This window comes from Equus caballus, chromosome 16 (assembly GCF_041296265.1).
Source record: "Equus caballus isolate H_3958 breed thoroughbred chromosome 16, TB-T2T, whole genome shotgun sequence".
NCBI classification, from domain to species: Eukaryota; Metazoa; Chordata; class Mammalia; order Perissodactyla; family Equidae; genus Equus; species Equus caballus.
Window position 1 is genome coordinate 83423316 of NC_091699.1, and position 15121 is coordinate 83438436.

A 15121-nucleotide genomic window follows, 5' to 3' on the forward strand; every position below is an offset into this window, starting at 1 on the left:
TCCTAAACACACTATTGTTGTGTGTTGTAACTGGCTGATATTTTTTCAGTGTTTAATACTCAACCCAAAATTCACCTCCTCCAGGAAGCCTTCTCTGATCCCCCAGACTGGGTTAGATGTTTTTCCGTAATGCTCCTATATTCCCTTGTGAATATTTCTGTCACTTTATTTTCAATGTTCATTTATGATTATTCCCATGTCCATTTGCTCCTCTTTTGGGAAGTTCTTGGTTGAGGGCAGGAACGATTGAATTCCCAGGATCTAGCACATAATAGGTCCTTAGCAAATGTTTGTTGAATGAATTATTAAGTGACTAACTTTCCAAGATTATATTGCAAATAAGTTCTGAAACTGGAACCAAAATCTGTTACACTCTAAAATCCATGTTCTTTTCACCAATTCATTTGCACATGTTGAGTGTTTAGGGTCCTTAAAAAGCTGACATTTCAAGGGGGCAACCCTTTCATAAGGTTTTCCTTCCAATTTTTAAAATTGTTTTTAATTTGTCAATAATGCATTCACATAGTTCAGTCATCAAACAGTATAAAAAGATATACAGCACCCAAAAGAATTGAAAGCAGGGTCTTGAAGAGAGATTTGTATATCAGGTTCATTAGGAGCATTATTCACAACAGCTTAAACGTAGAAGCAATCAAGTGTCTATGGATGGGTGAATGGATAAGCAAGATGTGGTATACACGTAGAATGGAATATTGTTCAGCCTTAAGAAGGAAGGAAATTCTGCAATGTGCTACAACATGGGTGAACCTTGAGGACATTATGCTAAGTGAAATAAGCCAGTCACAGAAAGACAAATACTGCGTGATTCCACCTACATGAAGTACTCAGGATAGTCAAAATCATAAAGACAGAAAGTAATAGTGGTTGCTACTGGTTTGGGGGAGGGGAGAATTGGAGTCATTGATTAATGGTATAGAGTTTCAGTTTAACAAGATGAAAAGAATTATGGGGATGATGGTGGTGATGGTTTCACAAGGATTTGAATGTATTTAACTTCATAGAACTGTATACTTAAAAATGGTTAAGATGGTAAATTTTATGTTATGTGAATTTTGCCTCAATAAAAATTTTTTTTAAACCCAAAACCAAACTAACAAAAAGACCACAAAGAGTCTCTTTCTCATTTTTCTCCTCCGTCTTCCCAATCCCGCTCTCTCTGCTCAGGGTAACCAATCTTGTTAGTTTCTATATCTCCTTCCAGGTTTTCTTTTTGCAAGTGCACGCAAATATTCTTCTTGACCTCTACTTTTTTTAAAGGTACTACATTTTTTTTTAACTTCTGTGCTTTTTCTGAAGTGGGTGTATAGCAAAAAGAGCTAATGAGTACCCAGCTTGAAGGAACTCAGGAGATGGAGGCTTGGAAGAGGACAGCTGTTTGATGAGAGAGTGAGATAATCTTGCCGGCTCACTGCCAGTGGGGCCTGTAGGGACAGCCAAGATCCCCCAGGGCAGAGCCTACGGTCCAGGGTTCTCTCCCATGCCGATTCTCAAGCTCCCCAGAGTTACCTTACCTTGGGAACTCTCCTAGGCCACTCCCCCTGATGCAATACCTGCGTTTGGGCGGCAAGGAGGGTGCTGCACGGCCCGCCCCTTCTGAGCTGTCTGGGCCAGCTCCTCTTTCCGGAACAATTCAGGCTTCACAGCAGCTCAAACCTCATTTGTAACATCTGTGTTCTGAAGCAAGGATGGCAGAGATGGACAGAATGCTTCATTCTGGAAGGAAACAATGTTCCAGGTCAAGCTGAGTCTGCCAAACACAGACCCTGCCATGGTTCTAGACGTCTTGACAAGTTGTATCATGTGGTTTTTCTACGCCTTGATTCCATGTTTGCTCATAGGTAAGTATGAATTAGAATACAGCCAATAGTCTGGGACTTGAATATAGGTTAAGAAGGTGAAAAATACTTTCCCAAGGTTTGGGGTTGCAATTTTGCTTAGAACATCTTATTTCTGTTTTAAAAAAGGTTTCTCATCTCCTAAACCTCCATCCCCACACCCCAAAGAAAAGAAAAAGGCCCACATTCTGTTTGGAAATCTCTCTGCTAATGTCCACAGAAAATTCTAGAAAGATAAGTCCTCAAAACCATGAGTCTAAAGGTTAGCAGAGCTCCATGCCTTTTGTTATTTATTTCATTATCTAGTTTTAAAAGGTGCAATACGGTTATCTCAGTCTTTCTGTGTGCCTCAGAGATGTTAACCGTAAGGACAGGTTAAAGTAAAATAAAGATTCTAACAAAGCACACATGAATAAAAAGACAATTTGAAAACTTAATGTTGGGTACAAGGCTTATAAAAATTGGATTTCTCTCCTGGTCACTGCAGAAAAGGTAGCAGTCAGGTACTCCATAGCATTTAAAAAAATATTTGGTTTGGGGCATTTTCCCTGCCAATAAGATTACATAATTTTCTCTGCTCTACTCCTGGCTGCTTGTACCTACATGCTTTATTATTCCAAAATCACAGCTCCTTAGCCTTTGATGTTTCTTTATGTCAAATAACATTTAAGAGAAATTTCTAATTTTAATACTCCAAGGTACTAGACATTTTGCAATGTTGGTGGGAGACTTGAGTACTTCTGTCTTTTTTTTAACAATGAGAACTCATTATTCTAATTGGTTTAAATCAGGCAACGAATCAATGCTAAGCGATTTGCAATGTTTAGAACTGGCCTAAACGTCAAATTTATGGTGTCCCTGCCTAGCTCAAAACCCTTCACATGGGGCCAGCCCGGTGGTGCAGTGGTTAAGTTCGCACGTTCCGCTTCGGCAGACTGGGGTTCGCCGGTGCGGACATGGCACCGCTTGGCCAGCCATGCTGTGGTAGGCGTCCCACATATAAAGTAGAGGAAGATGGGCACGGATGTTAGCTCAGGGCTGGCCTTCCTCAGCAAAAAGAGGAGGATTGGCAGCGGTTGGCTCAGGGCTAATCTTCCTCAAAAAAAACCTTCACAGCTCCCGACTGGTCAGCACTTGATGTTCAGATCTGCTGTTTGTTTCATGACCCAGTGTACTCAGGCCCCCATCCTATTTCTTACTACTCCTTGAAAACAAATATGGACCATGGGTGGCTTCTGTCTTCACAGTTGGCATATGACACCCTCATTTCCTCCTCCTGCTTTTACTGTTGTGATTTCCCACCAGAAGCACCATCTCCGGTTCCTTTCTCCATCCAAAGCCCATCCTCCCATCATCATTCCAGATGGGTCCCTCCCCCTACAAACCCTTCCCAGACTTCTCTCTCCTTTGACCCATGACCCCATGTACTCTGCTTTCGTGGGTTACTTCTATTCCCTGCACCGGCCTGCGGCAGGGGTGCCTCGGCATCTTTCCTAGTTTCCCCACAGCCCTCAGCATAGGCTAAGCATGTTAGTTGATTGCTTAGTTAGTTGACTGATTGATTAGTTGGTCTGACAAACAAGTTGCCAGGGAATCACTCTTCCACTAAGCCAAAGGGAGAAGACGAGGAGGCTAAATGAGAAGCAGAAAGACCAGCATTTGTTTTTCCTGTTTTTTTTTTTTTTTATTGAGGTATAATCAACATATACCTTATGTTAGTTTCAGGTGTACAACATAATGATTCAGTATTTGTATATATTGCAAAATGGTCACCATAATAAGCTCAGTTAACATCTATTACCATACATAGTTACAAAATTTTTTTTCTTGTGATGAGGACTTTCAAGATCTACTCTCTTAGCAACTTCCAAATATGCCATACAGTATTATTAACTACAGCCACCTGCTGTACCTTACATCCCCACGACTTATTTAGTGTATATTAGTTTGTACCTTTTGACCCCCTTAGCCCATTTTTTAATTTGACATTTTCTTCAACGAGGCAGTTCAGTCTCTTAAGTCTTTTCCTGAAAACTCCTGTTTCAAACAGACCTGGAGGTGAGTGTGCTCTTCTGACACCTATAAACTTGCACAGAAGAAAAGAAATCCCGTGGTGGAAACCACAAGGATGTCAGAGCCCGGAAGACTTGCATGTGAATTTTGACTCTATCACTTGCTAGTCCAGTAACATTATCACAGAACTTCGGTTTCCTTATCTGTAAAATGGTCAAATAGCCACCTTGAGGTTAGAGGGGTTAAATGAGATGAGTCAAACAAAACCACTCTAAAGATGTCACTGTGTTCCTCCCCCATGTTAGTTATTATTATCTGTTGGTTATGCAAACAGATGGTGTCAGCAGATAATTGCTTTAGCTGAGGTTGGCTTTATGCAATTTTGGCCATTTCCTCTGAATTATGTAGGTGCCTGCAATGAATTCTGAAAATTCTAAGTGAACTTCTACCAGTTACTCTAGACCCTGGGCAGATGGGTAGAGGTCTTGCTCTCTTTTATTGAATTCATTTTATAGAATTCATTTGCCTTGCCCTGCCCCCTCCAAAGAATAGTGTGTGATTCAGGAATCTGATCCCCACTGCCGATAATAATAACAACGACAGTCACAGCTGCCGTTTCTGAGCACACGCTGTGCTCTAGATTAGCGAAAATGCTCTCTTCGTTTCTCATGTCAATCCTGCCAGGGTGGATTATCCCCACTTTGCACCCTAGGAAACAGAGACTCAGGGAGGCTCAGTTACTTGCCCAAGTACACACATCTAGTGAGTGGGAGAATTGGGGCTGGACTCGAGTTTGGCTGGCTCCAGAGCCTGTGCTTTTTCTACTTCTCCGCAGAAGAAGCTGCAGAGACGTCGAAGCATGCTAGAAAAAGGGAGGAGGGACAAAGCAGAGGAAATAAAGGAGATGGTGCTACCTTTTTTGATGCATTTACCATGAGGGCTCTTGGAGGTAAAGGTGGCAGAAGAGGACCCAAATGAGGGGAGTTGACAGCAGATCCAATGGGGGACAAAAAAGTACAGAAGGGTAAAAACTGGTGAAATTCAGGGGCCCATCCGGTGGCACAGCGGTTAAGAGCGCATGTTTCTCAGCGGCCCAGGGTTTGCTGGTTCGGATCCAGGGTATGGACATGGCACCGCTTGGCAAGCCATGCTGTGGTAGGCATCCCACATGTAAAGTGGAGGAAGATGGGCATGGATGTTAGCTCAGTCTTCCTCAGCAAAAAGAGGAGGATTGGCAGTAGTTAGCTCAGGGCTAATCTTCCTCAAAAACAAGCAAACAAACAAAAAGAACTGGTGAAATTTAAATAAAGACTGAAACTTAATGATATTGTGCCAATGTTAATATCTTAATTTTCCCAATTGCACGATGGCTATGCACACATGGGAGGCTGAGTGAGGGTATATGGGAGCTTCTGTACTCATTTTGCAGCTCTTTTGTAAGCTTGAAACTGTTTCCAAATAAAACTTAAAGAAAACCCAACCACCCACCTCCACAGTGATTCTAATGGGCAGCCGAGGTTGAGACCCACCATCACTACCTCTCGATCAGTGTTCCTCCAACCTTAATGTGGGTATGAATTACCTGGGGATCTTGTTAAAAATGCAGATTCTGGTTCGATAGGGTGTGAGGTGGAGCCTGGAGTCTGTATTTCTAATAAGCTTTCGGGAAATGTGATGCTGCTGATCCAAAGACCGGACTTTAAGATCATGAGGTAGTTTATCACTTTTCTGAGGCAGGAATTTGGCTGCGTACCTTTTTGAAGCTGGGGTGTAGGTACTAGTTGCTTAGGCAGTGAGTGATGCCAGCAACTGCTTGGCAAACATGCCCTGGGCTCAGCCTGTCTCTTTTCTTCTTCTGGTCCTACACAAGGTCATACTCTTGAAGTAATCTACTGCATTTGAGGGAGAAATTTTAGGGCATAGTGTTGGGTTCATAGTGCCAATATTCCCTGCAGTGTGAGCCCCATGTGGTGGGCAGAAGAAGGGTCCCTTAAAGACGTACACACTTTAATTCCTGGAACCTTCCATGGAAAATACTTTACCATTACCTTCCATGGAAAAAGGGATTTTAGAGATGTGATTAATGTTGTGAGACTTTGAGATTGGGAGGTTATCCTGGATTATCAGGGTGGGCCCAATCTAATCACATGACTCCTTAAAAACTGAGAACCTTCCTTGGTGCAGCGAGAGATGGGAGAAGGGAAGAGGCAGAAGAAATTTGAAGCAAGAGAGGATCTCAACCAGCCATTGTAGTCTTTGAAGATGGAAGAAGGGGGCCATGAACACAGAAGGGAGGTGGCCACTAGAAGCTGGGAATAACAAGGAAATAGATTCTTCTCTAGAGCCTCTAGAAGGAATGCAGTCCTGCCAACACCTTGATTTTAGCCCAGTGAGACCTGTGTCAGACTTCTGACGTACAGAACTGTAAAATAATAAATCTGTGTGGTTTTAAGATGTTAAGTTTCTGGCGATTTGTTACCACAGAAATATAACAGTAATAGGCCACGAGAGAGAGAGAGAGAGATCAGTGTTGGGAATGCAGCTCTATGCAAAAAATGTTGTTTAGCTAGTTTTGCCCATGCTGAGCACTAGAATCTTAATAGTCAGATCAGGGTCACCCGGCTTAAGTCTCTATTGGAAACACTACCAAAGAGGCTCATCCAGTGGGCCTTCCTGAGGTACCTGAGTCAGACTGCTAGAATGAGAATAACGCAATTTTCTATAGTAAGAAAACATAAATGTTCACAAGGAACCAGAAGATTCTACAGAGGGTTCCAGTATCTCTAGCTGTGGTGAGAAGGCTCATCCCAGGTGGCTGAGGAAAGAATTCTTCCATATTTCTCACCCTCCTCACAATTTGTCTTTCCTGTCCACACTTCAGGCTTACTCTCCTCTTCCCCTGTGACTTTATTCTTTGTTTTTCATTTGCACATGTACATCAAGTAGAGTCCTTATTAATTGGTTTCTTCGGAGACTTGACTTCAGTACACATTGCTCCTGGTGGACTGATGACACTTCTCGTTAATGAGAAGGCCGTATGGGTAACTAAGTTTTCTTTTTCTCCCTTTAATTGTGTTTTCAAGACCACAGTCAGCCTTCTTTAACAATTGGAGGGGATTTTTAAACCCTTTGCACGTGGAAAGAGTTACTTTCAGCTTGGAATCTGAGCTGAAAATATATTTCCCAGCTTGTAGAGTCATTTCCTATTTAGTGTCCTGTCACTAAATGTACACACAGTGTAGTGTCAAATGATCCTTCCTCATGCAGTGCCATGACACTTTCTATGCAGCCCCGTTAAACGTCCCCTGACATCCACAGTTCATGGACATTACCATTTTTCCATCTCACACCCATCGTGTGTGCCACACAAACATGGACAAAGCAAAGATGAAATTTGGAATATACTATACAAATGGCATAAGCACTGAAGATTTTGCCTTTAGGGCTCAGAAAGAAGCAGCAGTTTTCATTTTAATACAGAAATGAGACTGAGTACTTTGCCCATAATGGAGTTAGATCTGAACTTCACAGGTAGGAGGACAGGGTCACACAAGTGCCAATTATCGCATTAACATAATAGAGCCACCTAAATGTTGGGACATGCCTCGCTGTCTTCCTGCCTGGGCACCCCCTCAAGAAGAAAGACATACCTGGAATTCAGCCTCAGAGTGTGTTGCTTAAAGCCTTGAGTGCCCTAATCATCAGGTCTCCCTCCTAAAACGGGTCTCCTTCGCTGGCTTAATTGGCTGGACCTCATCGTGGAACTTTACATTTTTCCCAGGTGCATTTCATCCTGTTTGAGTTACCCCATCATGAGCTTTTAAATTGTATCCTGTCATTCAGATAAGTAGAATTAAGGCTATTTTTTTTAGGTGTGACGACATTATGGTTGTATTTTTTTAACTCAAATTTTATTGAGGTAATTCTAGATTCACATATTGTAAGAAATAATACAGAGAGCCCAGTGTCCCTAATGGTATTTTGCAAAACTATAGTATAATATCACGGCCAGGATATTGACATCGTTGGTACAATCCACCCTTCTTATTCAGATTTTCCCAGTTTTACCGGTACTCATTTGTGTGTGTGTGTGTGTGTGTGTGTGTGTGTGCGTGCAACTGTGTGTATAGGTTTGTGCATTTACCACCACAGTGAAGATGCTGAACAATTCCAACATCACAACAATACCTCCTCTTGCCTTTTTATAACTACGCTCTCCTCCCTTCTACCTGCCCTTCCCCCCGTTCCTAACACCTGGCAACCACTAATCTGTTCTCCATTTCTAAAATTTTGTCATTTCAAAATGTTATATAAGTAGAATCATACAGTATGTAACTTCTTGAGATTGGCTTTTTTCATGCAGCATAATTCCCTGGAGATTCGTGCACGTTGTTGTGTGTATCAATACTTTGTTCCTTTTTACTGCTGAACAGTATTCCATGGATGGATGTACCACAGTTTGTTTGATCGTTTGCCTGTCCCTTTAGGACATCTGGGCTGATTCTAGTTAGTCTATGGACATTTGTGTGCAGATCTTGTGTGATATAAGTTTTCATTTCTTTAGGATAAATGCCCAGGAATGCAATTGCTGGGTTGTGTGGTAATTACAAGTTTAGTTTTACAAGAAACTGCCAAACTATTTTCCAGAGTGGCTGTACCATTTTACCTTCCCATCAGCAATGTATGAGTGATCCACTTTCTCTGCATCCTCACCAGGATTTCGTTTTGTCACTTTTAAAAATTTTAGCCATTCTGATAGCTGTGGTGCTACCTCACTGTGGTTTTAATTTGCATTTCCCTAACAGCTAATGATGTCAAACACCTTTTCAGGTGCTTATTTGCCATCTGTGTGTGCTCTTCAGTGAAATGGCTCTTCATGTCTTTTGCTCATTTTCTAATTGAATTGCTTGCTTTTCTACTGTTGAATTTTCAAAGTTCTTTATATATCTTAGATCTGAGTTCTTTGTGAGATACGTAATTTGCAAATATTTTCTCCCATTCTGTAGCTCATCTTCTCATCATCTTAACAAGAGTCTTTTGTACAGCAAAAAAGATTTTAATTTTGAGATATCTAGTAATACATTTTTTCTTTTATGGATCTTGCTTTTGGTGTCAAGTCTAAGAACTCTCTGCCTAACCCTGAAGATCTTCTCTCATGTTTTTCTCTAAAAGTTTTCGAGTTTTACATGTTACATTAAGTCTATGATCCATTTTGAGTTAAGTTTTGGATAAGATGTGAGGTTTATGTTGAGGTTCATTTTTTTTTTTGCCTGCAGATGTCCGATTGCTCTAGTATTATTTGTTAAAAAGGCTGTACTTCCTCCATTTAATAGCTTTTGTGCCTTTGCCAAAAATCACTTGAGCATATTTGTGTGGGTCTATTTCTGGACTCTCTATTCTGTTCTATCGAGCTATGTGTCTATTCCTTTGCCAACACCACACATTCTTAATTACTGTGAGTCTTGAAATTGGGTAGATTGATTCCTCCCCTGTATTCTTTTTCAAAATTGTCTTAGTTACTCTAGTTCCTTTACCTTTTCTTATGCATTTTAGAAAAAGCTTGTCTATATCTGTAAAAAACCTGCTGGGCTTTTGATAAAGATTGTGTTCAACCTGTATATCAATTTGGGAAGAATTACCATTTTAACTATGTTGAATTGTCCAATCCATGCACAGTATGTCTCTCCATTTATTTAGATTTTATTTGTAAAGCTTTCACCAGCATTGTGGAGTTTTTCCCACAGAAATCCTACATAACGTTTTACTAGATTTATGCCTAAGTATTTAACTTTTGGGGAGTGATTTGAAATAGTATTTTTAATTTTGGTGTATAAGTGTTCATTGCTAGTATATAGAAGTACAATTAACTTTTTGTGTGTGTGTGAGGACGATTGGCCCTGAGCTAACACCTGTTACCAATCTTCCTCTTTTTGATTGAGGAAGATTGTTGCTGAACTAACATCTGTGCCAATCTTCCTCTATTTTTGTATGTGGGACACTGCCACAGCACAACTTGAGGGACAGTGTGTAGGTCTGCGCCCAGGATCTGAACCTGCAAACCCCAGGCCGCTGAAGCAGAGCACGCGAACTTAACCACTATGCCACTTGGCTGGCCCATACAATTAATTTTTATGTTTATTTTGTACCCTATGGACTTGCTGAACTCCCTTATTAGTTTTAGAAAGTTTCTTTTTATAGATTCTGTGGGATTTTCTACATAGCCTATCATGTCACCTGCAAACGGGGGAGTTTTACTTTTTCCTTTCCAATCTGTAAAGCCTTTTACTTCTTTTGTTTTCCTTATTGCAGTTGCTAGCCTTCCAGTACCATGTTGAATAAAAGCTGTAAGAGCAGACATCCTTGCCTCGTTCCCGATTTTAGGGGGAAAGCATTCAGTCTTTCACCATTAAGTAAGATGTTAGCTGTAAGTTTTTTGTAGACGGTCTTTATCAAATTGAGAAAACTCTCTGCTGTTCTTAACTTGAAGAGAATTTTTCTTTCTTTCTTTCTTTCTTTTTTTTTTTTTTTATCACAAATAGGTGTTGGATGTTTTTTCTGTGTCAATTGATAATGATTGTACAAATTTTCTTCTTTAACTTGTTGACATAGTGGATTACATTAACTGTTTTTCAAATGTTGAACCAACCTTGCATACCTGGAATAAATCCCACTTGGTCATGAGGTATAATCCTTTTAATCCATTATTGAATTTGGATAGCTAATTATGTTGTTGAAGATTTTTGCATCTAAGTGTGTGAGACATTGGTCTGTAGGTTTTTTGTTTTTGATTTTTAAAATATATACCATCTTTGTCTGATTTTGGTATCAGGGTAATACTGGCCTCATAAAACAAGTTGAAAGGTATTCTTTACTCTTGTATTTTTCGGAAAAGAGTGCATAAATTGGTGTTAATTTTTCTTTAATATTTGGTAGCATTCTTTAGTGACACCATCTGAGCCTGGAGATTTCATTTTTGAGAGTTTTAAAATCATGAATTATACCTTTATATTTAACATAGGCTTATATTCCCCACATATCTGACTAGAGAAAGGTTTTGTATACTTTACCAGAGGAAGGATGTCAGAGAGGACCATGCCCCGCCCTCCTGTGCACTGCAGCTGGCCCTTTCCTTTTCATCCCTTGGGTAACTGCAAGGTTAAGGGTGGGGTGGGCAGGAAGCTTCCTGCCCTCCCCACCCCAGCTGTTTCCTCACAGGGCAGGCAGGGGATGCTGAGCATGAGGTGAAGGTGCATTGCCAGAGTTCTACATTAGAGAAGAAGAAGTAAGGGCACCAGGAGGGGTGTCCCCATCAACTCCCCATCCTCTCGTGGTCACAGGGCTTGATAACGAACAGCAGGTGCCAATCTGGAGACGGCAAAGAGATGAAAAGTCCAGGGCAAGGGCCCCAGCCCCCTATATGCTGTGCTGTGGATAAGATGTTATCACGGCCACTGTAACAGCAAAGGGAGGCAGGTGTTGGGTATTCGAAGAGGAGCATGTGAAAGTGGGGGGAGAAGGACCATAGCAGAAGATCCAGACTGCACCTTGGGTTATATGCAAGGATGAGCCCGGGGCTGCCCAAAGTCCTTATGAGTGCAGGTTCAGCTTCACAGGCTTCCTTGAATCTGTGTGCAAACCATAGACCCACTGTGTGCACACTCTGGGCACATCGCACACACCTGTGTGAGCAGACGCTTGTGTCCCAGGTGGCTCAGGGACCTGCAGTCTGCCTGGGGTGGAGTCTCTGAGCTGGCTTGGTGCCCTTCTGGATTGGACTCTTTCCACAGCAGACCTGAGCCTGCACTTCCCAGCTGGCAGCTGATGCCCCATTTGGCCTTGTTAGGTGACGTGAAAGGATGTGCTTTGGTACCAAGGATGGCAGTAGCAGGAGAGGGAGGTGATGAGAAGCTGGCAGGAGCCTTCATGGGTTTGCCATGTAGGGGTGAGAAGCTCAGATTATGCAACTTGCTTAAGGTCACATAGTCAGTTAGTGGCAGAGATAAGCCTGCCTCTAGGTGGATCTGACATAAGAGTTGTAAATATAATGTGCTTCAGTTTTCTCATTTGTACAATGGAGAAACTAATGATCCTTACCTCCCAGTATGGTCATGAGAATTAAATGAGATAATGGTGTAACAATCTAGCACATGGCCCAGACAGAACACGGTCAGGGCTCAATAATATTAGCTATTATTATTATTACTATTAATATGCCATTTTATCACCAAAGGCAGAATTATAATGATGATAACAAAAGTTTAGCATTAACACAAGTATGATGAAATTAGAGTTGTTTCTGGTTCATAAACGTGTGGGGTCTTTCGTTAGAAACTAATTTGAAGCGGTGGCATTCCCCCTGTGTGAGCCAACCTGTCAGCCTGTCTATCTACCTCGATCCCAGATGGAGTGGCCGTTCTGCCTGCCCCTCAGAACCTCTCTGTGCAATCAACCAACATGAAGCATCTCTTGACGTGGAGCCCAGTGGTCGTGCCTGGAGAAATAATAGACTATTCTGTCGAGTACCAGGGGTGAGTCTTTTTCTTAGTTTTTCTCCCTTAGATGGCAGTTGATTCCTGGAGGCACAGCCCTCATTTCAGAGCTCGAGGAGGCTTTGCGAGCCCAGGGATGGATTATTTCCCATGGTCTGCCTCCTTTGTCTGTATGGGCATTGGGAGGGTTGAAGAAGCAAGGGAATTGTCCTGTGGATTTGACAGTAAACTCTCTGGGAACACAAATTTGTGTAAATACATTTTGGTGGAGCTTCTTTTCAACAGTGACTCAATTGTCCGATGCTGAAGAAAATCTTAAGAAATCAGTTTGACTCTGACTTGAGGTGGATAAGTCATTGGAGACTCACATCCTTTGGGGATGGGGGAGACCTTAGTTTTCCCGACTAAGAGCTTGCCCCTGGGAGCCAAAACAAATTGTGACCCTAAAGGTCAGCTGGCCCCAGGGCCAAACAGGCTCCACTCTTCTCCATGTGTCCAGACTCTCTGAGCTGTTGGGGAGTGACAGGACACAGAAAATGCTCAATGTATTGTATGCAATTAATACAAATTGAGCACCTCCATGTGTAGACATTCTTCTAGGCTCAGGAGTACAGTTGACAAGGTTTCTGGATATAAGGAGTTTACATTTAGAGGAGGAACAGATAATGAAAAGGTAAAGAAATACACTAGGTCTTCACTGTCCAATGTGGTAGCCACTAGACACCTTTAGCTATTTAAAATTAAATTAATTAAGTTAAATTAAAATATCTGTTTCCCAGTCATGTTAGTCAAATTTCAAGTTCTTAGCCACATGTGGCTAGTGACTACCATATTGAAGGCCACTTACATAGAACATTGCCATCATCACGGAAAGTTCTATTGGGCAGCACTGCTCTAGGCAATTTCAGGTAGTAATCAGTGCTGGGAGGAAGCTAAAAGGATGACGCAATGGAGAATTGACTCCACTCCTCCTTTTTATGAGTTGGTCAGGGGAAGTCTGTCTGAGGATGGGATAATTAAGCTGATATCTGAAGGACAGGAGGAGCCAGCCAACGTGAACAGCAGGGGCAGAGCATTTGAGACACAGTGAGCAGCTAGTCAAAGGTCCTAAGGTAAAAAGAGTTCAGCATGTTGGAGGAATGGCGAGGGGGCCAGCATGGAGGGAACATCGTGATTAGGGGCAGAGTGAGAGAGGCCAGAGAGTCCTGTTGGCCGTAGGGAAGAGTTTGGATTCCATTCTAAGTGCTTTGGAAGCTGTTAAGGAGAGAAATGTCATGATCTGCTCGGTGATGAAAGGTTTGAAGAATGACAGGAATGGAAGCTGGAAGCTTAGTCAGGAGACCACAGCAAGGCAAGTGATGACAGTGGCTGAGATTGGGGTGGTGACTGTGAATGGAGAGACCAGGATAGATTGGGGTTTATGGCTAGGTTTCCCTTGTCTAGTGATAAAAAGAGTAAGAAGAATGGCTGGTTGGTGAGGGGGGAGAGTGGAGGAACTGGAGTGTGGACCAAATGTTTATTTTCCTGACCCATAAAAAGTAGGTGAATGAGATAGTTACTTGCAACCATCACTGAGCCTGGGTGGAAGGGGCTGTTGTGACGCTGTGCCCTCCTCTCCTTGGCCAGAGAGTATGAGAGCCTATACATGAGCCACATCTGGATCCCCAGCAGCTGGTGCTCACCCACTGAAAATCCTGAGTGTGACATCACTGATGACATCACTGCCACTGTGCTGTACAACCTTCGTGTCAGGGCCACTCTGGGCTCACAGACTTCAGCCTGGAGCACCCTGAAACACCCCTTTAATCGAAACTCAAGTAAGGCACTTCTCTCTTTACTCTCCCACCCTCACCAGCCTCCCCTGGTGAGTGAATATGATTCACTGAGACTTTCAGGATTCTTTTTAGCATCAAATTAATCTCGCAAAGCTAGAGTACTGTGAATACAAACAACTCTTTTAAAAAATTGCCAACTGCTTCCCACATGCCCTCTCTCTTGTTTTGAAGGAGACTGGAAGTCATTCCTAGTGGCCTCTGTCAGAGTCTGCTAGTGGGGGGGAACCTGGGAGGAAAGCTGCTCCCAGTGGGGAGATGGGGTGAGGACTGCTGTTTTCTGCCCCGATAGTGCCTCCATAACTCTTATACTGCCTCCCCTCTGGTGCCTCATCAACCCCATATTTGTTGCCTGTGTGAGCACTTTCTTTGTGCAATAGCCTCTATATGTTTCTCAGAGCCACCAGAAACAGTCATGTGGAAATAAATAACGTCTCTGTAGCAAAAGTACTTGGAAAATGATTGAGAAAAAACCAAGGGAAGAATCCAGATAGGTGGCCAGATATGGCAGAGCACAAGCAATGGCCAGGGTGTAAAAGGGTGTGTGTGTCTGGGGAACTGCAAGAGCAAGGGCTGGATGGCCAGGGGGTGAGGAAGCAGCTGGTCACATGGGGAAGGGCTGTGACATGAAGCTTGATGAAATCAGTAGAGGGGGGTCATGGAGGAAGAGAGAGTCTAGGCCAGGTCTTACAGAATGATCACTGGCTGCCTTGTGGAAAGTAAAGTGGAGTAGGACAAGCCTGCAGGGCAGGGGAAGAGGGAGGAGGGGGTTGTAAAAGTCCAGCTGAGCCAAGTGGGTCCTGATCCCAGGAGTGGGGGAGGGGATGGGAAAGAGAGGATAAATTCCAGAGACATGGCTGAATTAAAAAGGACAGAGCTTGGGGATCAGTTATTGGGAGATGGAGTGGGGAGAGACAATGATGGTGTCCTG

At 42.7% G+C, this 15121-nt stretch overlaps 1 protein-coding gene across 3 annotated transcripts in view; it reads left to right on the forward strand.

The window, feature by feature from the left end:
• Nucleotides 1–1573: 1573 nt before the first annotated feature.
• IL20RB (interleukin 20 receptor subunit beta) overlaps nucleotides 1574–15121 on the forward strand; it is a 28171-nt gene continuing 14623 nt past the window's right edge. Inside the window, exons 1-3 of one of the 3 annotated variants that reach the window (XM_014731885.3) lie at nucleotides 1574–1859; nucleotides 12271–12397; nucleotides 13985–14175. In XM_014731885.3, coding sequence (XP_014587371.1) covers nucleotides 1748–1859; nucleotides 12271–12397; nucleotides 13985–14175 — 430 coding nt within the window. In that variant the 5' untranslated portion in view covers nucleotides 1574–1747. The remainder of the gene's footprint in view (nucleotides 1860–12270; nucleotides 12398–13984; nucleotides 14176–15121) is intronic. The other 2 variants (XM_014731886.3, XM_014731887.3) reach the window with 2 other exon arrangements.